This window comes from Pyrus communis, chromosome 17 (assembly GCF_041283825.1).
Source record: "Pyrus communis isolate YQ-2024b chromosome 17, ASM4128382v1, whole genome shotgun sequence".
In the NCBI taxonomy this organism is placed as follows: Eukaryota; Viridiplantae; Streptophyta; class Magnoliopsida; order Rosales; family Rosaceae; genus Pyrus; species Pyrus communis.
Window position 1 is genome coordinate 14,411,700 of NC_142581.1, and position 25,955 is coordinate 14,437,654.

The 25,955-nt window shown below is 38.2% G+C and overlaps 1 protein-coding gene, 1 non-coding gene and 2 pseudogenes across 2 annotated transcripts; 2 read left to right on the plus strand and 2 right to left on the minus strand.

Annotated features, from left to right (window-relative positions):
* Nucleotides 1–1,358: 1,358 nt before the first annotated feature.
* Nucleotides 1,359–2,027, minus strand: LOC137749296 (putative calcium-binding protein CML18 pseudogene; annotated as a pseudogene).
* An 87-nt stretch (nt 2,028–2,114) lies between these two features.
* TRNAS-GCU (transfer RNA serine (anticodon GCU)) lies at nt 2,115–2,196 on the plus strand. Its single transcript has one exon. It is a non-coding gene; the product is annotated as a tRNA-Ser (tRNA).
* Nucleotides 2,197–3,089: 893 nt separating this feature from the next.
* On the minus strand, nt 3,090–8,493 carry LOC137708020 (uncharacterized). Its single transcript, XM_068446982.2, has 8 exons — nt 7,388–8,493; nt 5,033–6,263; nt 4,857–4,915; nt 4,528–4,587; nt 4,360–4,429; nt 4,205–4,274; nt 3,759–3,785; nt 3,090–3,478 (listed from the first exon to the last, which is right to left on the minus strand). Exons 2-8 carry the CDS (start codon nt 5,276–5,278, stop codon nt 3,429–3,431), a joined length of 582 nt encoding a protein of 193 aa, XP_068303083.2. The 5' UTR covers nt 5,279–6,263; nt 7,388–8,493; the 3' UTR covers nt 3,090–3,428.
* A 13,448-nt stretch (nt 8,494–21,941) lies between these two features.
* LOC137749392 (nuclear transcription factor Y subunit A-3-like) lies at nt 21,942–24,755 on the plus strand (annotated as a pseudogene).
* Nucleotides 24,756–25,955: the final 1,200 nt, after the last annotated feature.

Genomic DNA, 25,955 nt, shown 5'->3' on the forward strand with positions numbered 1-25,955 from the left:
CTTCATCCTTACAGTCGAAGGGCGAGGTCACGGCTTTGACGCAGGAAGTCGCTGGCCTGAGAAGTGAGCTCACATCGTACAAGACTCAAATGTGGTTGATCATACAGGCCCTCAGTTCCTCCGTGATCCGTCTCCTCGATATTTCTACACCACTAACATTAGAGCCCCTCCATTCCGCGCATACCCAGTAATCAGACCCGTCGACCTCCAACCCCATCCTCAACCCCTAGCCTATCCCCAACCCTGACCCCTTCCAGCAGCTTCCCGCTTTCTTTTTAAACTTTGTAGTTGTACATACATTTTCATTGATATTATATATAAATTGTTTTTCTATTCAATAATTTTTTTTTTTTGGCAATTTTATTAAATTTTTTTTTATTACAGAATTGAAACCATAAAAAAATTAAAAAAAAACAATTTCACTTGCGTGACGAAAATAAGTCGTCGTGCAAAACTACGTGCATCATTTACTTTCGTTGAGCAAACATTAAGGCGACAAAAGTATGTCACTAAATTATTTCAAAATTCCGATTAATTTGTTGCACAAATATTTTTGAGACGAATCAAAGACGTCCCTAATAATTTCTCATCACGCAAAGTGTTTATTGTAGTAATGTATACAAAGAAAATTGTGTATATTACTGACTTGCAAAACTAGCTTATCTTCTTCACTCTCTATTTTCACTACAACTTTAGGCTGTGCACACATCTCCACCTGCGCATTGAAATAACACCAATACAAGAAACATAGAAAGGAACGCAAAATTCCACATTGTCTGACAGAGAAAAAATTAGAGAGAAGTCTGTTGCTTTACCTATTTAAAGCTTTTTGTGCTTGATGGAGGACCTTTTTGTTAGGCCTAAAGTCGCATGGCTAAACAATGAACAAACATTCTGATAACGAGTTTGAACAAAAAATTAATTCGATCAATAGAGAAAAAATAACTAGACAATAAGGGCTCGTTTGGAAGTGCTTGTAATATGAATGAAAGTGCTTTTAAAGAATATGTTTTTGGGTATCAAAAGTACTCGAAGTGTACCAATTATGTACTTCTTGCATGAAGTATATTAAGGGTTTTTTCATGATTTACTTGCATTTTAACTAAGTATTGATTTCAAAAACATTTTTACCAAAAACATTTTCAGCCATTTTAAAAACACTTCCAAACGAGCTCTAAAATTATTATTCAGGGAAAAGAAGTTAATCATTTGACAAACATAACACCTATAATTGCTCAATTTGAAAATATCTAAAAGGGTGGAGATGAAGGATTGGCTTAATTTTACTGCACCAAACATAACACCTATACATGCATGATGCATATGAACTTGTTGCTATTTTGAATAATACTCATTCATCATCAAAATATGCACTCAATTAAGCATTCATATTAAGGAAAGCGGCTGAGATGATAGCCCTGGAAAACTCGTGAAAACCGATACGGCCATCATGCCGAACAACTCCTGAATCGTGAGTGGGTTGGCCCAGCTTGGCCATCGAGTGGGCCAGTTCCACCGGGATGATGTACCCGTTGCCGTCCCTGTCAAACAGGCTGAACATGTCCCTCCGCTGATCCTCGCTGTACTAACATGGGCAGCTGGCGTCGGCTTGTAAGAGTCCGTTGATGTCCCGCCTCATCAGCGCCACAAACTCCGAGAACTCGACCAGTACGTTGTGGTTGGTATCCGACTTTCGAATCAGAGCCTGCAGCTGCTGATGGCTCGGCTTCAGCCCAAACGACACAGCAGTGAGCCCAACTCCGACTCGGCCAAGCTGCTGTCTTTGTTGCCGTCAAACGATCGGAAGATCTCGCGCAGCTGTGCCATCTGCTCCTCCTCCATATTCGCCGCCGCCACCGATTTATATTGTTTGCTTCTAGTGCTACTACTGGTACTACTCATGATCTTGCATGAGTAGGTTATTGCGATGAGAGTAAATTGGGGTGAAGATATATAATGCATAATACGGCCATGGCCGCCACAAATAATTCAACTAACATTGTGATGGGGGTGAAGATAAATATAAAGATCACTAAACGATAGGAAATTAGGAACAAAGACTTATTAATTAAATATTTAATTTAAAAAATGAGCAGCCTGCAACATCATCAACAGTCGCCTTGGCCGAGTGGTTAAGGCGTGTGCTTGCTAAGTGCATGGGGATCCCCCGTGAGAGTTTGAACCTCTCAGGTGATGATTTGTTTTTCATTTATTTTTAAATATTCTTTCCATAAATACTTGCCTCCTTCCTAAACATTATTTCAAATAGAAACAATAACTATGGCTAGACATTATTTAAAGCAGCAACGACAAATATGGTAATGTGTGATAGTCAGTGGATCAAATTTAATGCAAGCGTTTCACAGTTGTAGTTGTAATTTATGGCAGCCATGCTTGTGGTGCTATATCAAGATCATGTAAATTGGAACAGCCAATCTCTGTAGGGAGTATAGGTTTTTATTTTTTTATTTTTTTTTTTCTTTTGATAAATACTTGCCTCCTTCCTAAACATTATTTCAAACAAAAACGGCAAATATGGCTAGACATTATTTAAAACAGAAACCACAAATATGGTAACGTGTGATAGCCGGCGGATCAGCTTTAATGCAAGGGTTTCATAGTTGCAATTGTAATTTGTGTCAGCCATGCTTGTGGTGCTATATCAAGATCATGTAAATTGGAATAGCCAATCTCTGTAGGGAGGGAGTATACGTATTGTTTTTTTTTAATTTTTCTTTCGATAAATACTTGCCTCCTTTCTAAACATTATTTCTAACAGAAACGGCAAATATGGCTAGACACTATTTAAAATAGAAACGGCAAATATGATAACATGTGATAGCCAATAGATCAGATTTAATGCAAGCGTTTCACAGTTGCAATTGTAATTTGTGGCTGCCATGCTTGTGGTGCTATATCAAGATCATGTAAATTGGAACAACCTATCTCTGTAGGGATTATATGTTACGTTGCGGACATGGTCATACATTATGTTCGCAACATGGCCATATAAAACTTTTTTATCATTGTCCAAAAACTTAACAAGAAACCAAGCGTCTCATGATAAGATGATGAGACAATGCTGCAAATGCCAAAACCAGGAACATGGTTTATGTTCTGAGTTTCAATTTCTCTGCCAAGTAATGGATGAATTCAAAAAAAAGTATCCTTACATTAGTACAGAATAAGTTTCATAATCATAATAAATGATGCAATTTCAGCGACTTTTCATCATCATCATCATCGTCATAATCAATCCTTGGGATAGAAGCACACGTAGATTTCTAAGTCAGGGCCTTCAGAGAATGGAAATTGACCATGAAATTGAACCAATTCTCTTCCGGTATGGTTGATGTTGCTGCCCATGGCATTGACTTATCCTTGAAAATCTCATCGCAAAACGATATGCACCATTGAAATCAAACAAACTACAAGAGCTTCAGTACACCTGTTACATCATCAACCACTTCAACAGGTCCTGCATATGAATGGGTTGAAAATTTGGGATAAGTGAAGTACAGTTAAAGTGATGAGGGAAAATCAAAGTTACATTTCGATATTGTACATTTTGCCAGACATAAGAATTCCATATGCTACATTCACAAGCTCAAAACCTCTCCTACCCAATATCCTACCAACATAATATAGAGGGGGTTGGCCTCCCAATCAACCAATCTAAGTCGACAACACCCCACGCATGGGGACTATGCTTAAGAAAGGCTCATCAACAAACAAGATAATGGAGATGAGAAACATACCAAGAATAGCCATCACTGTCCTTGAATCTGGAAGAAAACATAGGACCAAATAAGTAACTTTGGAAGGTCAACTCAATAAGAAACAAGTTAAGAATATAAATTCATGGCGCATATGGGGAACAAATACGACAAGTTACAACGGATCAGTTTGCAGCAGTACTCAAAAAACAAGTAACACCAAAATACAATTACAAAATGTCAATGAGGATGGCGGTACACAACTTGGAAACTCTCATTCTTCAAGAGCATTACGCTGATCGACTTAATTCAATCTTTCTCAAGTCGTGATCATGAAAGCCTCCGCTTCTCAGTAATATATTCAAATTTTTGTGAGTAAAACTAGTTTTTTATTTGATTGACATTAGTGACATGAACATCACCAAAGGCTAAAAGAATATTAAAATCAAGATTAACGTCAGCTATAGAAATGTAACCAAGCAACTCACTTGGTGCAATCTGAGTCCTGCCAGCATCAATTGTAATGTGTGTCGGTAAATTCAGCAATTTAGCCCTTTCCTGTCAAAATCCACAACAATTTTTACATCAACCATAAAGTTCAACTCACGGAAAATATACAGAGAAATTTGTATATGATACTGACTTGCAAAAGTAGCATATCTTCTTCGCTTTCTATTTTCACAACAACTTTAGGCTGTGCACACATCTCCCACCTGCGGATTGGAAAAACACCATTACAGGAAACATAGAAAGGTATGCAAAATCCCATTGTCTGACGAAGAAAAAAACACAGAGTAGTGTGTTGCTTCACCTGTTTAAAGCTTTTGGTGCTCGATGGAGGACCTTTTTATAGAGGCCTAAAGTCGCATGGCTAAACAATGAACAAACATTCCGATAACAAGTTTGAACAAAAAAAAATAATTCGATCAATAGAGAAAAATTAACTAGGCAATAAAGGCTTGTTTCAAAGTGCTTTTAAAATGAATGAAAGTGCTTTTAAAGAAGTTAACCATTGAACAAACACAACACCTATAATTGCTCAATTTGAAAATACATAAAAGGGTGCAGATAAAGGAGTGGCTTAATTTTAGTGCCCGAAACAAAAAGAAAAAAAAAGAAAAACAGAGTATCTACAGCTACCTGCATTGAGCGGCAATTTTCCCTTTACCCATCTTTAGATCATTCCTGACCACCAAAACCTGAAGAAAACAATCAAGAAAGTGAATACAGGAATTCGGAATCACAGGTGCTTCGAAATCATCAAGTATTGAAGGAAGAGAGAGAGAGAGAGAGAGAGATGAAGCTTGAAGCAATACCATTTTGAAATCTTGGAGAATGTCGGCGAGGTTTTCAATCTCGAGGGGATCTTTGGGCTTGTCCTTGTTCTTCTTCTTCTTCTTTCCATTGCTAAGATCATTGGCAGCCTGCTTAGCGAGTCTGGCTGAGAAAATAATGCGAGAAGGAGGGTAACGAGCGCCAAAGCAATAACCCAAAGCAAGCCAGCCCGCTCCTACCAAAATCGCACCCACCCACCCCAACCCCAACTCCAACCCCATCATCATTGATCTTGCATCTGAGTACCGATTTTCGGAAGTTTGTAACCCTAGATCGGACGGCTGTGAACGTGCTTGGGGTTTTGCAGTGGAGGAGGAGAAGCGGAACAACTAGTGCCAGATTCGCGTGGGTTGTATTTTCTTCTTATTTCAAAAAGATAATCGAGATTATTTATCTATTTTTTTGTATATTTGCTTGAAATAAATATTTCATCAGCAGTATTTAGTCAATAGAAATTTATTTTTCAACGTAGTTGACCTTGAAAATGTTGAGCCCGATTCCTAAATGTCCAACTCACAATAAATTAGAAAATTTGAGTTCGTTCAAGTGTTAATTTTAAAAAAAATTACTTAAAAAGATTTGAAAACTTTGAGTTTTAACGATAAGGACAAAATAAAAGGTAAAATGGATAGTACCAGGTTTGATTTTTTAGTGTAAAAATGTAATTTTTCGTTAAAGTGAACAGTATCGCGGACTTTTCGTTAAAACTCTCTAATTTTAATAAGCGAGTCTCATGAGTTTGACTGATTCTTATGTTCTCTTACAACTTTTAAACTCACACTGCTTCAAAATCCATTCATACATTTAAGTAGGTGTGGTTAGGTATGAGATCTTAAACCAAAAAAAAGATATCGAATCTCAGATTAAAAATTTTTGAGACGAGAATTTGAAGGCTAATCTGGAACAAAATTCCTGTATTTCGAATTTTTAAGATTCTCGAAATATTTTCGGTATTTCAGGATGGTTCGATTTTCCCAAATTTCATACAAATTGAAAACCAATCATTTATACCAAGTCAAATTAACATGTAACCAAAATAAAAGTAACAAACCCAAAAGTAAAAAATTAAGTTACAACCCAAAAGTAAAAAATTAAGTTACATACCTAACATGTTCAAAAATTAATAATACAATTTTTTTTATTTCGGGTTGAAGAAATAGACACATTTGGTAGAAGGTTGGCGATAAAGGGATATGTTTACTATCTGTAGACCTGTTTGGGTCTAAAATATTATTGCTGGGCCGAGCAGCAGGATGCGCTCGGCCCAAGGTGATGACAAATAATATGGGCCGAATAATAAGGCCCGGGCCAGCTGGCAGGGTCAGCCAAATCCTAAAAAGTCCAGATAAATAGGAAGGTCGAGGAAGTCCTGGTACAACTAGGATTCTCGACCAGCAAGGAATGAAGTCCCGAAAAGAAGGAAAATTCAGAATCCCAGTGGGAGTAGGTTTGTTCGAGGAAGAGGCGAAGTGGGACAAGGACTCCCAATCCAAATCGGAGTCGGATTCAAGGAATGGGGCACTATAAATACAAGAAATCATGCAAACGAAAAGGACCTTCAACTCAGCATACAATTGCCCTGCGCAAAACCTCTCAATCACCTTGAGATTTTTTCCTTTTCTTTTTCCTGCCGACACACCTTCAGTTTGGATAAACAGCACTGTGGAAGCAACCGGCGAGCACCTTCAGTTTGGATAAACAGCACTGCTGCCGCAGAATCAGCCGACCAAGAAGCATCTTCAGTTTGGATAAACAGCACTGCGTCGAGGTCGACCGATTATCTATCCAAGTCTCGGTCGAGAAAGGTTTTCGAACCTTTGTTGGCAGAGGTCACTTTACTAAGCTTTCTCGGCATAGTTAGGTGTTACGAATTACATTGCTCGGCGTACTGGTCGCCGAGTGGTTTTATGATTGGATACTCACAGGTGAGTTTCAGGGTTCGGCACTCCGACGGCCGAACTACGTTTACCATCAAGACATATATCACGTTCGAGTACCTGTGCCCATACACCTTGGTCTCGATTCGACGTGCTTATACTCTCACGAATATAATCACAGTGACCGAATCGGGCTCGGACGATTTGTGAACTCCGCAGAATTAGCAGCCTTGTCTTCAGGCTGTAGAACCCAGAGACCGAGAGTGTTCCTTCCTCGGTCGCAATCGCAAGTTAAAGAAGTCAGCAACGCGCTCAGAGCTACATCAACAAATTTTACTCCTCGGCCAGGCTCGGCCGACGAGTTGGCACGCCCCGCATTCGACCGAAGGACGTAGTTAGCTTATTAGTTATTCGGCCTGCGCGCCACGTAGGTTTTGTAATTTTTAGGATCAACAAGACCACACCAATTATATTGCTACTAGTAGTTAGCAACAAATCAAATGTATATACACACACACACATACATATAAATATACACTAATATATATGTAATATTTATTTTCGGTTTGGTTTGGGATTACTGAAACATCGATGAGATAATGTCGATTCCTGTACCGAAATTTCGAGATTGGTTCAGTATGTCATCCAGAAAATTTCAGGAATTTTGGTTTGGGACTTTTTGGGGTTGGGATTGGGATTTTTTTTGTTTGGATTGGGATTTTCGGGAATTTTTTCCAGCCCTACAGATTTGAGTCGAACTTATATAAACAAACGTAATAAGCCCTTATCATCATCAACTTTGGTCAACACCCTATTTACCAGTTTCCAATACGCATTACCTATTTCCAAAATACGAATTATCGATTAATAGTACGCAGATCTTAAAATATATATTAAGCTCATGAATAACAATACTGTCGAAACCCAATTTGTGCACCTCCGTAAGCAGCGGTTGAGCACAATCTATGTAATCTTGAGCAACCTGCAAAACAATGAATGATCTTAAACTTAAGCAGTGGGCAGTATAGATTGTGTTACTATAGATAAACCCTAGATGAGTGTATTTATATCGTGGGAGAGAGACATTTTTAGGATAGAATCCTAGAGGATATCTAGTACGTACATATTGTATCATCTTAAGAGTTGTGATTACTTGCGGCGCACGCCATCCCTAAATTATAGGGCCTCCAAGACTTATACAATCTGTTTGTGTCCATATCCAAATCAAGTCTCGTGTTTTGCGGAACAAGCATGGTCATCCAGCGAAGCGACTCCACCTATTGCCCTAGAGTAGAGTGATGGTGGCACCCTGCTCCATTTGTACAGCTCTACCCTAAGCTGGCGAGTCCATGACAAAACTTATAAGGTAACTGTATTCAAACCAACCTTACTTCAGCCCTAGAAAATCATGGTCCCACAAATATCATGAATAACAATATTGGAGCTATCAAAACGATTCATCATCAAGAATTGAATAGTATAAGATAGAACGATCTTTTATCCATACTAAACTCAAAATTTAATTCCCAATATTTATAAAAATAAAAAAAAAAAGAAAAAAAAAGGTAAACGCAAGTGCAAGATTTTGCCTTTTATTTTAGTATTATTTTTCGAATGGAAATCAAAACACTGTCATTAATGAATTTTTTTTGGTGCTAGCAGAAGACGACAAAAGCGAGCTACTGAGGAAACTGACGAAATACCAAACAACAAAAAATATTAGGGAACTTTAACGAATAACTCTCGGTACTGTTCACTTTAACGAAAAATCACATTTTTACACTAAAAAGTCAATCATGGTACTATTCACTTTACTCTTTATTTTATCTTTATCGTTTAAATTCAAAGTTTTCAAGCCATTTTCATTAGTTCTCCTAACATATTATCCAAAGAATAAAGAAACTTTTTGCAATAAACAATCACAAGTAAATCATTTAATTGACACGTAGAACAATTTTAGTTTCTTTTATGGAAGAAGAAGAAGAAGAAGAAGAAGAAGAAGAAGAAGAAGAAGAAGAAGAAGGGGAGAGAGAGACAGATTGGGAAGTGAAGAAGGTGGGGTGACGTGGAAGGGTGAGAAAGAAGACAGAGATCGAATTTGTGAGTGCGTTTAATGCAAGGAAATTTGTCGTTCAACTCGCAAATTTAGCCGATATAACTGATAACATTCAAAAAAAAAATTTATTTCAGTATTTGAATTTAGTAATTCGAATGTTTCTTTTATTAGTTTTAATAGAGGGAAAAAAGGGAATGAAGAAAGATAGAGCATTTAACATTAATGTTAGATATATTAAATTTGTAAACTAAATTAGTAAATTAAATGAGGTGTTACTAATAAAAAATGGGCACTTTTATCAACGATTAAATAATAATCTAATTATCAACCTCCATGTCATTTAGTTTACAAAATTTAATCTATAAATTTAGTCTATCTAGTATTACTCTTCACCAAATAAGCCGACCCAAATGAGTAAGTTTTTTAGGGAAGAGAGAGAGAGAGAGAGTTTTTGAGGAGAGAGAGGGAGTTTTTGGGAGGGGAGAGAGAGTGAGAGAGGAAGGCATGCAGAATTCAAAGCTTACAGCAAAACCCATTTCTTAGTTTCCAATCACTTTCACCATATATTATCTCAAAGCCAAAGGTGTCTCCTCTCCCTAACTCCCTGACTTCCTGTAAATTTCATGACTTTTTTTCCTTTTTCTGGACATGGGTTTGTTTTATTTTGTGTCAACTTCATTGGTTTATATTTACTGTATGTTAGTGAGCCTTTGGTTTGGTTGCATGCGGAGCTTAAGATGGTGAGGCTGATCTTGTAGTGCTTTTACTGGGTTCAGGTGAAGGATTTCTTATTTCGGTAAGACTTGTTTTTTATATCATTTTTCTTTTGATAATTATTTTGGGTAAAGATTTTAGACTCATATGTTTTGCTGATTTTACAGATATTCCTGTTCTTGGATTTTTATTTATTTTTATTTTTTAGTAGAATTTATGTTCTTTGATTGTTTAATTGCATGTATAAAATGGTTTCCTATTTGAGGATGGGATTTTCTAAAAATCATGGAGCTTTTTGTCATTTCATAATTAGTGTAAATGTTTGATTTTATTACTTAATTTATAGAATCAAAAGAATTTTGTAAATGTAGTGATTTGATTGTGTTGTCTTCCTTGCTTTTTATGTAGTTGAGTGAAAGTTAATTTAGGATGGAGGGAGGGAAAAAAGGGTTTGTTAGCATGTACATTGAGTTTCTACGTTTTATGAATGATTCGAATTAGTATTGTGGTTTAAAAATAATCACTACCCCGCCACATTAGCCGTGATAATTGCTCGGGCCTTGTAGTGAGTGCTAATTGATAGGACGGAGGTCTTGTTATCAGTATCTTTGTTCAGTCAAGTAATTTTCTATTTGATTGAACGGTGAAGCATCAACACGTGCATAAAATGAGTGTAGAGGAGATGAGAATGCTTTGTTGGATGTGTATCGAGAAATGACAAGATTAGGAATGAGGATATGCGATGTGACTTAGGAGTAGCCGAAATTGAAGATAAGATGAGAGAAAATCGGTTAAAGTGGTTTGGACATGTGAAATGAAGACCTACAGATGCTCTGGTTAGAATATATGATTACTGATAGGAGCATATTCATGCGACTTAAATGGCTTGTTCTCGTGCATTTACGTTATGTTTCTCTAGTTATTTTAGTCCTTTATGCTTCTTTTGTGTGTTTTCAGGTTCTAAGGGCAAGGTATGCAAAAGGATGCCTTTTGGAGCAAATTAGAGATTGGAATGGATATCATATGCTTGGAGCCAAGAGGATGGACAAAATTAAAGACTTGAAGTAGGAAAGTTAAATCCTAAAAGACCTCATGTTTAAGCATCATTGAAGACTCCTACGCATTTTAGAACACAAAAACAACATTCCTTGCAACCTTAGGACATTGTCGTGTGTTTCCTTGTGTCTCCCTTCCTTGCCATGCAAGGAAGGGCTTTGTTCCCTATTTTAAACACTTAAAGCATTCACTTATCATATCATTCACTTATCATATCATTCACTTACTATAAGCATTCACTTATCATATCATTCACTTATCAAACCATTCACTTATCACTTCCATTCACTTATCACTTATCACTTCCATTCACTTATCACTCACCATATATCATTCATTTATCACTTAACATATCATTCATTTATCACTTAATACATCATTCACTTATCACTTATCATACTCATAATCATCTACACATTTCAACCATTTAAACATATGCATTTCAACTCACATGCATCATCATCATGCAACCAACCTTGCCACATGCTTTCCAAGCTTTCCCCCTTCATCATTAAGCCACATTCACTCCCATTTCTCTCCCCTTAACAGCCCTAAACCGTGCATAATTAAAGGGCACCATTCAACACACACATGCACCAAAAGACAACATTGGCATGCATCACATGCATTTCCAACACTTCCCCCTTTGTGTCGTGCCTTCCCTTCCACTTTCCAACCACATCCTTTCAATTCCCACTTCATCATTACACCACCTAAGCCACATGCACTCCCATTCTTGAATTCAGCCACTTAATCATTCAACCACAAAACAATCACACAACACACCAACACACATGCATCCTGAAATTCTTTGCCGTGCAATCACATGCATTTCCCTTGACATTTTCAGCCATCACACTTCATCATTACACCACCATTCACTCTTTAACCCACACACACTTCACACAAACAACATTCACATGCATTCACATGCATTTCCAACACAAAACACACTCAAAACCGTGGCCACCTTTGCATTTCAGCATTCCCATTTGCATTTTCAGATTTCCAGCTTTCCAACCTAGCCACATTCACATGCATTCACTCATAATCATTCACCAAACTTGCAACCACATTTCCACCCACCTCCTAGCTGTCATATTCCCTCCATTACTCCTATAAATATCCTTGCATTCATTCACTCCCCACTCCATCTCTCCATTCAATTCACAACACTTCACACAACACAAACACAACCCTTGCGCCGCAAATCCCCTTCCATTTCTGTGCAGTTTTTCTCCTCCATTGCAGCCACTATCCAACCACTTCCCATCCCTCCAAAACACTTCACATAATCCCCAAAGCTCACCTTAGACCTTGTGCTACAACAACGAGGAAGAAAAGAGTGCCTAAACGTTCATACAATTCAAGTTTGAGTTGTTGGAATGTTTAGGTGTTTCTTTGATTTCAAAGTTTAAATTTAATTCTCTTTGTTTTGTACGTATGAGGAATGGAAGAGAAGAGTGCCTAAACGTTCATACAATTCAAGTTTGAGTTGTTGGAATGTTTAGGGGTTTCTTTGATTTCAAAGTTATGAGGAACTAAACCCCCTTTAGCTAGGGGGTGATTCGAAACTATGTTTATATTTGCAATATTAATTGATTAACTTTCGTTGGAATTTCATAAGTTGTGGATTCAATTTGTTTAACCGTTTGATTGATAACTTATTTATGAATGTTTATTAAGAATGCGCGCTTAATTTTCATGCATGAATATGACGCTAGAATATAAGTGAATTTCACCTAATCGTTATGAACTTATATTCACAAGTAGTGGAGGTTGCTTATAAACAATCGCGTTAAATGAATTCTTGGCACGAGTTTCATGCTCATCATAGTAACGAATGCCTCGTCAACACTTATAGTTTTCATAATGCTTAATGATCTTTGATTGTATCTTTATTGTGCTTTTCACGTAAAGGACTTTTGGAGAATGTGGTGAATTGCGTTGCGCTAACCCATCCAATTCATTAACTTAAGGAGAACTTGACGGTTTATTTAAACGGACCTAATTAACCCGGAGTGTTGAGTTTCATAATTTATCGAAAGACCAACTAAGAATCAATCTTGTATGCAAGTGTAACATGTGTGGAGAAGAACCCCTTGGCTATTCCATCATCCATATTTTCATCACATTCATATTTACGTTTTGCCTTTAATTACAATTTGTCCATTTAATTTAATCTCGTCCAAACACAATCCCCCCCCATCTTTTGTTAAGTCTTAATCATTCGTATTTGTTTTATTTTTGTGTTTTCGAGTATTTGAAGTCTTGTGTACTTGTTTTGAGTTCTTGTTAAGTAAGTTAAGTGTTTTAAAAATTAGTTTTATTTATTTGAATCAAGTGTTTAGCACCCCTAGTTAATCCCCGGCAACGGCGCCAAAATTTGATACGTAGATTATACGCAGTTTGTGGAGGGCCCCAAAGAGCAAGGAGCTACAATTTGTGGTGTATGCTCCATTCAAGGACACCAATCTGATCAATGCCCTCAATTAATTGAGAACGGAGGATGGGAATCTGCCAATGCCATGGGCTATGGGAATCAAAACCAATCGAGGAACGATCCATATTCTAACACATATAATCCAGGTTGGAGAGACCACCCAAATTTCAGATGGAGAGATGCACAACAACCTGCCCAACAAAGTGGATTCCGACAACCCCCAGGTTTCTTTCCAAGGCCAATGGCACCACAACCACCTCCTCAAGCACAATCATCCCAAACCAACTCAGGTACGTCTATGAATGACGATAAAACATATCAGTTACTAACCACAATAGTGCAGGGAATGCAGAACCAAGCAAAGGAGGTTAATGAGCTAAAGAAGCAAATGGGTGAAGTGGCCGAATTTTTGGGACAATTCCGTGAAAATGGTAAGTTACCAAGCACTACGGTAGTCAATCCAAAGGGTGGTTTCGAAACCGCCAATGCAATCACCTTAAGAAGTGGCAAGGAAGTTGGAACCACCTCACAACCACCAAAATCCAGTCAAGAAGAGGACATGATACTACAAGAAGAGGAGGAACGAGCAAAGAAGGCCACGGCAAGGGTGAAAGAAACTTTGCCGCAACCCCCTATTGTGCCAAAACCGTCCAACACGCCTAAGGTAAGTCCAAATTCGACTTTGTCAAGTTCTATTCCACTAAACGTGCCCTTTCCTAGCAGGTTTAGGCAATCAAAGAAGGAGGAGAGTGAAAAGGACATTCTGGAAACCTTTAGGAAAGTTCAAGTCAACATTCCGCTCCTTGATGCAATCAAGCAAGTCCCTAAGTATGCCAAGTTCTTAAAAGAGCTTTGCACAACGAGGAAGAGGATTTCAAACAAGGAGGTGGTAAGGGTAAATGAGAACGTTTCCGCTATTTTACAAAGAAAGTTACCACCAAAGTGCAAAGATCCAGGTAGCTTTACAATCCCTTGTATTATTGGTCAAACTAAGTTCGAACATGCTATGTTAGACTTAGGAGCTTCAATTAACGTCATGCCATACTCTATTTATGCCTCAATGAACCTTGGTGAATTGAAAAATGATGGTGTGATTATTCAGTTGGCCGATAGATCTAATGCCTATCCAAAGGGCGTATTGGAAGATGTCTTAGTGCAGGTGAATAATTTGATCTTCCCGGCGGATTTCTATGTCCTTGAAATGGAGGAAACCACCCATGCTCCATCCTTGCCGATTCTTCTTGGGAGGCCATTCATGAAGACGGCCCGAACTAAGATAGACGTGTTTAAAGGCACTTTAACAATGGAATTCGATGGGGAAGTGATTGATTTTAATATTTCTGAAACTATGAAATTTCCGAATGATGATCACTCATGTTTCTCTATTGATATTCTTGATTCTTTGGCGCAGGCACACATTGATCAAATACATGGCGAAACGGTCATTACAAATGGCAAAGAAATGAAGGATCATGTTATGGAGGAGATTCCATTGCAGGCCGTGGGCTCTAAGTGAGAAATGAAGATTTCGTCCGGCTGCAAGACGTAAAAGAAAGCGCTACTTGGGAGGCAACCCAATACACTGAATAAAATAAAGTTGTCCATTGATCTCCGATTTGATTACAAAAAAAAAAAAAAAAAAAAAAAAAAAAAAAAAAAAAAAAAAAAAAAAAGATACTAAACATGGAGAAAGATGGAGCCTTCACAGAGGATGTTTACGTGAAGCCCCACTACGAGGCGTCGAAGCAGAAGGAATAGAAGCGGAAGGCATAGAAGCAGGAGGCATAGAAGCGGAAGGCATCGGAGCAGAAGGCATCGGAGCTAGAGCATTCCAGGCCTCAATACTTGGCCAAACGCTGGATGACCCAGGAAAAAGGTGCCTCTGGAGATAAGACGCAAGCCTTTGACGGTCACTGTGAATTCGACCCTCAGATTCTTGCAGCTCATCAAGCTTCCTCTTCATGCCCGACGAATAGTTATTTGCAAGCACATGCAAACTTCTATTCTCGTACTTAAGCTGCTGGATCTCTTGCTTAAGTCTTTCCACCTCTGCCATCAACGATTCCACCTGACGAGACCGAGCAAGCAGCCGTTGACCCATGTTGGACACAGAGCTCGCACACTGAACACTAAGTGCGAGGGACTCTTGAACGGCCAACTCATCGGACCGTCCTGACAGTAGCCTACTATCATTTGGAGTGAGGAGGTTCCTAGCTACTGTTGTAGCTGTTGTGGCGTCCTGCATCACGGAGTCTTCACCTGTAAGAAGACCGTTAGAAGATAAAAAAGAAGGGCGCCATACATTACCTTGACGGGGCGCAACCGGATCGCTGCTGAGACTCAAATCTAAGCTAAGGTTCGATGAGTTTGCCATTTTTTCAAAAGTGTTCAAAGAAAAGGGGTGGATGGAGTAAATTTTCAAAGGGCCGGATACGATTTTCAAGAATGGGAGATCTTCAGAGTGTGTATGTTGGCGGTGATCGATAGCTCTATAAAAAGCCAAGGCGACGCGTCCACCGATTCAAAGAGCCGGATTTTCCGGTGTAAGTTAGGCGACGCTCCCTCGGCTTTTCAGAAAACGCGTTCAACTTTGTCAAAAGATTTCTGACAAAGCTGAAAACACGTGGAGGCCATCATCGCAAATACACATCTTTAGCCGACAAGCGCAAAGTTCGGCGACACTTTCTCTGCTTTTCAGAAGACGCGTGCAGCTTTGTCAAAAGGAGTCGCATCTGCACTACCACGTGTCGTTCAGAAAGCGAAGGGGCGTCGTTCAGAAATCGAAGGGGCGCCTGCTCAGAAATCGAAGAGGCGTATTCAAAGATCGAAGAGGCGCCACTATTTTAAAAAGCCAGATTTGCGGGATCAAAACGTTTGTCGACAAGGGTAAAAAGTACCACTACTTGATATTATCTCTATATATGTCGACCTTCGTCTTTTATGGCAGGGCAAACCTGAAGAAAATGCCCAACTCTCCCTCACCTCTGAGGGCACACTCCCAGCAAAGCCTTTCGAAATACTCAATTCTTTCTTCTTCCCCAAAGATGATACCAGATGCCTGGAGTACAGATGACCCAGGAGGAAACAGGACAACAAATACATGTGCTGATTCATTCACCGCTTCTTCAAAAGCAAAGGTATCTCATATCATCAAGGTCAAAAGCAAAGGTATCTCATATCATCAAGGTCAAAAGCAAAAGTATCTCATATCATGCTCTTTCCCTGTCTTTTTCTTTGTCCTTGTTCTTACTCGCATGGCAAAGTAAAAGAAGCAATCAGCCGGCACTTGGAGTCAGTCTTCCGATTTGGAGCCAACTGCCTGGAATCTATTCCTGATTGCTTACCTAGCGTTGCTCTCGAGTAGTCATCTTCAACGGAGCAAGTAAGGCAAGTGAAAATGATACATTGAAGCATGTGGAGACAAGCAACAACTGCATATGCTGAGCTATCCTCTAACGCTCTTCAATACGAATTGGAAAGATTGAACAAAGAAACAGATAAAAGGAGGAAGCTCAGACCTAGCTCAGACCTTCGGGGGAGACCCAAAAGAATCCTGCTGCCCAGTTCAAGAAGTAGCACAAAGGAAAATCAACGATGGGCAGAAACCAGTTCAAGAGTAAGCCTGTGGAATCACCAAGATCAATGCAATTACCAAGGAGAAGATGGAATTTACACTCCATAACCAGATTTGCGTCCCTAAACTCTTCTCTTTGTTAATTACATTCTGCCATGTTTAGTATGTTTAGTTGCTTTTTGTGTGTTTACTTATGTTTTGTGTGAATCTATGCTTAAAACATTGAGGACAATGTTTGATTCAAGTGTGGGGGGGGGGGGGGGGGGTAACTAATGTTGTTGATGCAAATTCGTGAGATTTTATCCACCATAACTTCAAATGTTGTTTCTTGCTGTTTTTAAGTGTTTTTAAGTGTGTTTAGTGTGTTTTGACTTAAAAATTCAAAAATCACATAAAAATTTGAAAAACATGTTTTGAAAATCCTAAAAAGAGTGTTTTGAGTCGTTTTTGTGTCGTAGGTCACCTTCCAACACAATGATAAAGATTTGGTTTCTAATTGCATGACTGTTAAAAAGAGTTATAAACATGGAGAAAAGTTTGATTTACTCTTAGTATATGCTTGGTTATGGTTATAATGTATGACTTCACATGCAATCATAAAAGAAAAAATTAGTTATGTAACATGCTTGAAGGAAGGAACTCAAACAAACGCTACAACCCTGAGAGACTTGAGCCTATAACGTTCTTTGGAGAGTATAATCTGTGATTTCTTGTTTTCTAAAGTCGTTGCATGATCTCATTATTCTTTGCTTGGTTACTACTTAGAGGGCGTTTCATCATATAGTTCCAAATGCTAGAACTCATGCCCATTTCATTCAAAGCATGTTATTGATTTGCATAACATATATCAAGATGAAGTTGTGTAGTTGCCACCATAGCCAAATAGCCTCACTTCCCATATTTCGTATTTGTTGTAAGTTTTAACCCCGTTGAGCCTTGTTTAGCCTCTATTCTTTGTTTACCCATATTTTCCTCACCTAACCTAGTTTAGGACAATCCACACCCTTGTTCTTAAAAGATAGTGAGCATGACTTAAATGAATTCCTTTTGAATTACATTATGCAAGAAAATGAGTGTGGGGGAAGGAATGCTTGTTCTTAAGTATGCTTGAGATTCAAAAGAAAAGAAAGATAGAAAGAAAAAAAAAAGAGCTTGAAAAAAAAAATGAAAGAATGAGTGATTGAAGAAAGGGTCCAAAAAGTGAATATGGCCCTAAGTTTTGTGTGACTTTCCCTTGGGTGTTCAAAGTTGACTTCTGCGTTCTTAAGGGAATTCTAAGTGCCTGATTCAATACTTTGCTCACTATTGCTTTAAGAATGTTTGTTTATCCTTCACCTTTCATTGTTAGCCAATACCCTAGCCCCGTTACAACCCTTGACTTCTATCTTGAGTGTTATGTGTTTCAATTTGTGGAGTTTGAACTTGGTATGAGCATATGGTGTCACTGGTTCTCGCATCTAAGTAGTAGCATTCCATTCATGAGATCATATCTAAACATGCTTATTAACTCCAGAAATTGCGTTCTTTGTGATACATATATGTGAGTGTTCGTTTTCATGTTTACTTCAATCTTCTCACATATGACTAGATTAGGGTGTGTAGTTAGAAAATCTGAGTGAAAATCGAGTGCATATCTTGTAAGGAATTGAGCAAATTCTCTAAGGCATGTTACTACATTCAAAACATGGTTTTAAATGCTTAATTGTGAACTAGTATATGGTGACTATGATTAAGAATGTACTTAAGTGTGAAGATGACTAAAATCTGTGGGAATGATGATTTTTAACGTGTCATGTGCATTGGAAATCCCTAAGACGGTTGTTGGAAGGTTTAGGTTGTGTTTTACTTGTTTTGTTTCGTTTGGTTTTGTTTTGTTTTTCTTTCTGTTTTGCTCGAGGACTAGCAAAAGATAAGTGTGGGGGTATTTGATAGGAGCATATTCATGTGACTTAAATGGCTTGTTCTCGTGCATTTACGTTATGTTTCTCTAGTTATTTTACTCATTTATGCTTCTTTTGTGTGTTTTCAGGTTCTAAGGGCAAGGTATGCAAAAGGATGCCTTTTGGAGCAAATTAGAGATTGGAATGGATATCATATGCTTGGAGCCAAGAGGATGGACGAAATTAAAGACTTGAAGTAGGAAAGTTAAATCCTAAAAGACCTCATGTTTAAGCATCATTGAAGACTCCTACGCATTTTAGAACACAAAAACAACATTCCTTGCAACCTTAGGACATTGTCGTGTGTTTCCTTGTGTCTCCCTTCCTTGCCATGCAAGGAAGGGCTTTGTTCCCTATTTTAAACACTTAAAGCATTCACTTATCATATCATTCACTTATTATAAGCATTCACTTATCATATCATTCACTTATCAAACCATTCACTTATCACTTCCATTCACTTATCACTTATCACTTCCATTCACTTATCACTTATCACTTCCATTCACTTATCACTCACCACATATCATTCATTTATCACTTAACATATCATTCATTTATCACTTAATACATCATTCACTTATCACTTATCATACTCATAATCATCTACACATTTCAACCATTTAAACATATGCATTTCAACTCACATGCATCATCATCATGCAACCAACCTTGCCACATGCTTTCCAAGCTTTCCCCCTTCATCATTAAGCCACATTCACTCCCATTTCTCTCCCCTTAACAGCCCTAAACCGTGCATAATTAAAGGACACCATTCAACACACACATGCACCAAAAGACAACATTGGCATGCATCACATGCATTTCCAACACTTCCCCCTTTGTGCCGTGCCTTCCCTTCCACTTTCCAACCACATCCTTTCAATTCCCACTTCATCATTACACCACCTAAGCCACATGCACTCCCATTCTTGAATTCAGCCACTTAATCATTCAACCACAAAACAATCACACAACACACCAACACACATGCATCCTGAAATTCTTTGCCGTGCAATCACATGCATTTCCCTTGACATTTTCAGCCATCACACTTCATCATTACACCACCATTCACTCTTTAACCCACACACACTTCACACAAACAACATTCACATGCATTCACATGCATTTCCAACACAAAACACACTCAAAACCGTGGCCACCTTTGCATTTCAGCATTCCCATTTGCATTTTCAGATTTCCAGCTTTCCAACCTAGCCACATTCACATGCATTCACTCATAATCATTCACCAAACTTGCAGCCACATTTCCACCCACCTCCTAGCTGTCATGTTCCCTCCATTACTCCTATAAATACCCTTGCATTCATTCACTCCCCACTCCATCTCTCCATTCAATTCACAACACTTCACACAACACAAACACAACCCTTGCGCCGCAAATCCCCTTCCATTTCTGTGCAGTTTTTCTCCTCCATTGCAGCCACTATCCAACCACTTCCCATCCCTCCAAAACACTTCACATAATCCCCAAAGCTCACCTTAGACCTTGTGCTACAACAACGAGGAAGAAAAGAGTGCATAAACGTTCATACAATTCAAGTTTGAGTTGTTGGAATGTTTAGGTGTTTCTTTGATTTCAAAGTTTAAATTTAATTCTCTTTGTTTTGTACGTATGAGGAATGGAAGAGAAGAGTGCCTAAACGTTCATACAATTCAAGTTTGAGTTGTTGGAATGTTTAGGGGTTTCTTTGATTTCAAAGTTATGAGGAACTAAACCCCCTTTAGCTAGGGGGTGATTCGAAACTATGTTTATATTTGCAATATGAATTGATTAACTTTCGTTGGAATTTCATAAGTTGTGGATTCAATTTGTTTAACCGTTTGATTGATAACTTATTTATGAATGTTTATTAAGAATGCGCGCTTAATTTTCATGCATGAATATGACGCTAGAATATAAGTGAATTTCACCTAATCGTTATGAACTTATATTCACAAGTAGTGGAGGTTGCTTATAAACAATCGCGTTAAATGAATTCTTGGCACGAGTTTCATGCTCATCATAGTAACGAATGCCTCGTCAACACTTATAGTTTTCATAATGCTTAATGATCTTTGATTGTATCTTTATTGTGCTTTTCACGTAAAGGACTTTTGGAGAATGTGGTGAATTGCGTTGCGCTAACCCATCCAATTCATTAACTTAAGGAGAACTTGACGGTTAATTTAAGCGGACCTAATTAACCCGGAGTGTTGAGTTTCATAATTTATCGAAAGACCAACTGAGAATCAATCTTGTATGCAAGTGTAACATGTGTGGAGAAGAACCCCTTGGCTATTCCATCATCCATATTTTCATCACATTCATATTTACGTTTTGCCTTTAATTACAATTTGTCCATTTAATTTAATCTCGTCCAAACACAATCCCCCCCCCATCTTTTGTTAAGTCTTAATCATTCGTATTTGTTTTATTTTTGTGTTTTCGAGTATTTGAAGTCTTGTGTACTTGTTTTGAGTTCTTGTTAAGTAAGTTAAGTGTTTTAAAAATTAGTTTTATTTATTTGAATCAAGTGTTTAGCACCCCTAGTTAATCCCCGGTTAGAACGATCCCTACTTACATCATTACTACAATTGTCACAAATAGGGTTTAGTTTGTGTGCGTATAATCTACGTATCAATTACCAGACAAAGGCTTGGGGCCAAAGGGGTAGAGGAAGACCTAGGAAGACTTAGGAAGATTTGGAAGGAGACTCTAAGAGAAGACTTAGACTACTTGGATCTAAGGGAAGACATGACATAAAACCAAGCGCAGTAGCGTTAAAGGATTTATATAGCTGATCCACTAAGTGTGATAAGGCTTTATTGTTGTTGTTGCTGTTCTTTCATCTTGAATTGATTTCATTATCACAATTGTTCAGTGCATATAAAAAGTAAAATAGTTACTAAAGTTTGGTGCTGTACTTTTTTACTTGGGCATCATTCGACAGGTTGAAATTCTTGGTTGCTGCTGAGTCCGTCATTTAAGTGAACCTTCAGGTTTTTCACTTGAACATATTTTAAGATCTATGAAGCTTCAACGCCACATTTTTTTAGACGAGCCTGAGTAGTTGTTTTAGAAAATGCAAAATTAGGCCAAGAAAAACTCTTGTTTTGGTTCTGCCCACTCAACGTTTCCATTCATTGTTGGATCTTCATCGTGGGAAAAATCTACTGGCACACATGTCCAACACCCATCTACCTCCACAAGTTTAATCTTGAAGATGGGCGTGCCACTACATAATTAACACAACACCAAGCAATCTGGAATTAACTTTCAAGATCAGGATTCTTCCTCAACTCATTCAACAAGTCAAACTCTCTTTGGAGTGGATAGTATGAAAGAAGACAACCCCTGTGTGCAAGGCATAGTTTCAATAAAATCAGGTTGATGTATCTGTTGTCCCATATTTTCGTTCCCTTTTATCTTTCCCCTTCAATTGATGCTTCTGTCGAACTGTTGTTAATGTACTACTTGGAGTAGTGATTACCAATCATGACTTGGACCTTATGTATTAGGCTTTTACTATGGTCAGAAATTGCACACACCCCTTATGCGTGATCGGCCATAGCACTCCTCTTCATAAGTTAATATAATGCTTCTTATCAATTTGCCAAAACTTGTATCAATGCGGTCGGACTTGGCATACCAAGACAGTCATTGGAGAACTTCCCCAAATAAATACATTGTTCTTCACATTGATTACTTTGTTACCAGAAAATATCAATATCTTATTTGGTTTCTCTTGTTCTTAGTACAGGATATAATGAAACATAAGGGATGTCTGTTGAGGGCCCTATGAAATCATTATCACCAATGGCAAATCAGGGCTTTAATTTCCCTTCACAAATTGATTTTAGCTGTTCAATTGTAAGTTGTCACCTGCCTGTGTTTTTTCTGGTTCCAAATGGAGGTGGGAATCTTATGCTTTTCTGGTTACTAATTCAGGGTCATATTCCTTTCCACTCTGAGCCATACATAGGTAGCTTATTGGCTACTGCTTCTGGGCCACAAGATGCGGTAAGTGCTTATACCAATAGATCATCTTTACTTCGTGGTGTTTGTTTTGATAGTGTGTTGGCACTTTCGGATATTTGCCAACTTAATTATATCAGTAGAGCCCCAAGAAGTTGGTTGGTTCTTGTAGAACTTGCTACTTATTTAAGGTAATGAATGAAAGTAACCATGAAGACGAAGGAAGCACATATAATAGATTACTTCCAATTTTCAGGAGATTCAAAACATGAAAATCATTCTTGGAGGAAGTTTCAAATGGTTAATTTTCCAATTATGCTGCAGATGCTACAACAGTAGGTTCTTTTAACCAACTTTGAGGATAAATTAATAATCAAGTCTTCTTTCATTATGGTTGTTGCAACCTCAATACTACCAAAACGAGCATAAAAGAAACTTTGGAGTTTTATATACGATAATGTTCATAAGCCTATCACTAAAAACTCTTCATTCTTTTTTCATCGTGTGACAGCTATGTATCTGTCTTAACTAGGTAGGAGAAAACTCGTCAGAAATATTTTTGAGTCTGTTTATCCACGTAGCACCTTCCTAGGCATCTTGTCATACAAGTTTTTTAATGCCAATGTAACAAACAATTCGATATTCTTAAAGTAGGGTTGCAATGTATCTTTCCCATCTCTTATATTCCGGGATTCTGCGTTACTCTTTCTCCTTTGCTCTTACTCTTTTCTAATCTCTTTATGGTACTAAAGTTTCTTCTTGCTTATCTATTAACCCTAGGTTAGATCTTTATGAAGTTGAATCTTCGAGGCATAGATGCAAAACGAAGTGGGCTTAATCTTAAAGATCTATTCTTGTGAGGGTCAAAATACAAAAGTTGCAAGATTTGATATATAATTTAGTGGTATTGATACATATTCTGATTCTTTTTTCCATTAGTCGAATCGTGACTCGAAGTTCTATAAAATTCACCACTTCTCTGGCGGTTTTTCATAAAATGTGCCTCTTTTGTTTCCTTATTATGAGATATTTACCATGTAAATGTCTCTAGATTCATCATCCCCAGGTGTTGGGAATAACTCCTGGTAGGGTTCCCTTGCCTCTTGATCTTACAGAAGATGAACCTATATATGTAAACACTAAACAGCACCGTGCAATTCTTCGGAGGAGGCAATTTCGCGCTAAGCTTGAAGCTCATAACAAACTCATCAAAGTTCGTAAGGTATATGAAGGTTTGAAATTGATTTGTACATTTTTTTACTGGTTTTCACTAAGGAAGGCCTTTATGAAATATATGCAGCCGTATCTTCATGAATCTCAGCATGTTCATGCATTGAAGAGGGCTAGAGGATATGGTGGACGCTTTCTCAACAAGAAGAAGGTCAAAGATTCCAAGCCTAACACCTTAAACCATAGAGTGAATGCTTCAGATGATGTTGTTGAAAATACAGTTCACGAACCTAACAACTATAGAGATGGTGCTTCCATTACCTCTTTGCTCTGAAGTCACAAAGACTTCCAACAGTGGTGATAAATTTTCGCGGCAATATTTCAGGTTCTCTGGCTACCCCTCTCACATTGGCGGGACCATGCAACTTCCTTTTGTTGATTTGCACAGTGGCGGGAACTAGCACCATCTTTCCATCCTCTAGTGAAGAATCATCATTCAATCTGTGTTCAGTATTCTGTTGGAGAACACGACTGCAATTGTTCCCTCGGGAAGTCATCCTTGGCTCAGTTAAAGTTTCCTTTTGAATTTCCTCAAGAAGTCATCCTTGGCTCTAATTTCTTCAAGAAGTCATCCTTGGCTTAGTTTCCTTTCCTGGTGTTCCGTTATCATCATTGTTAACCTTTACATCCCGTAGTTAACCTTTATCGGTCTATCTCCCATTTAGTTTTCGGGCAAATACAAAGCATTAAGCATGCCTGAGGAAGTATGATTAAATTGGACTTGGTTGGTAAGAACTGAGAAGAACATAATTCTCTTATGTGTGTGGATTGACCTTTGGTTTTAAAGATTTAATGTGTCTGTATGTGATGATGAACTATAAAAGCTGTGTTGAAAGAGCACAAGTTTTCTAAATCTGTGTTCTTTTTTCTTTCCATCTTTTGGCTTAGTCCAAAGGTTTTCTAGTTATAAATTCTTGATCGCTACTATATGATAGGAGCATATTTAGGCGACTTACTTAGCTTGTTTTCGTGCATTTATATTGTTAATTCATAGTTGTTTTTGGCGTTTAAGCCATTTTCGTGTGTTTTTAGGTTCATGTGGCTAAGGAAGCAAAAAGATGCATTTTGGAGCAAAATTGGACTTGGAAGGGATAACTTATACTTGGAGCAAAAGGAATGGACGAAATTGAAGAGTTGATGTCACAAGGATTCCTACTTGAAGTAGCCACACACCTTCCATATTTCAGCCACATGCACTTGTCCCTCCATCATTGCACCAACAACAACATTGCACATGCACTCCCTTTAATTAATTAACCCACATGCACCCTTTATTCTTTCATCATTCCAGCCACTCCACATCCCTCACCAAGAAATCATTCAACACATGCATCCATAATCATTTCTCCACACCAAAACCGTGCACATGCATTCCCCTTGTGCAATTCCATCATTCCACACCTCCATGGCAGCCACCAACCAACCTAGCTGTCATGTTTCCCCTTTAATCATTCAAACATTCACCCACATGCATTTCTAACCCACATGCACCCTAGATTCTAATCAGCCATTCACATTTAATCATTCATTCCCATCAGATTTCTAGCATACTCACATGCATTCCATCATTTAAAACATTGCACATGCACTCCACATGCATTCATCCTAGCTGTCATGTTTCCCCTTTCATCATTCCCTCACATTCTTTAAATCAGCCAACACATGCATCCACCTTTCTCCCATCAGATTTCCAACATTGCACATGCATTCCCCTTACAATTTCAGCCATCCTAGCTGTTTTGCACATGCATTCACTTAACCTAGCTGTCATGTTCCCTCTCCCATCCATTCATCTCCCTATAAAAACCATACACACTTCACACAACATTCATACACACCTCAATTCATCCCACACTTCCATTTCAGAAATTCATCCATTGTACATACCACAAACACTTCCCCCTTTGTGCCGTGAGTCTCCCTACAAATCCAAACACCATCCTTCCATTTTCACCACTACCCAAACCATTCACACCATCAAACTATCCTTAGACCTTGTGCTACAACGAAGAGGAAGAGAAGAGTGCCTAAA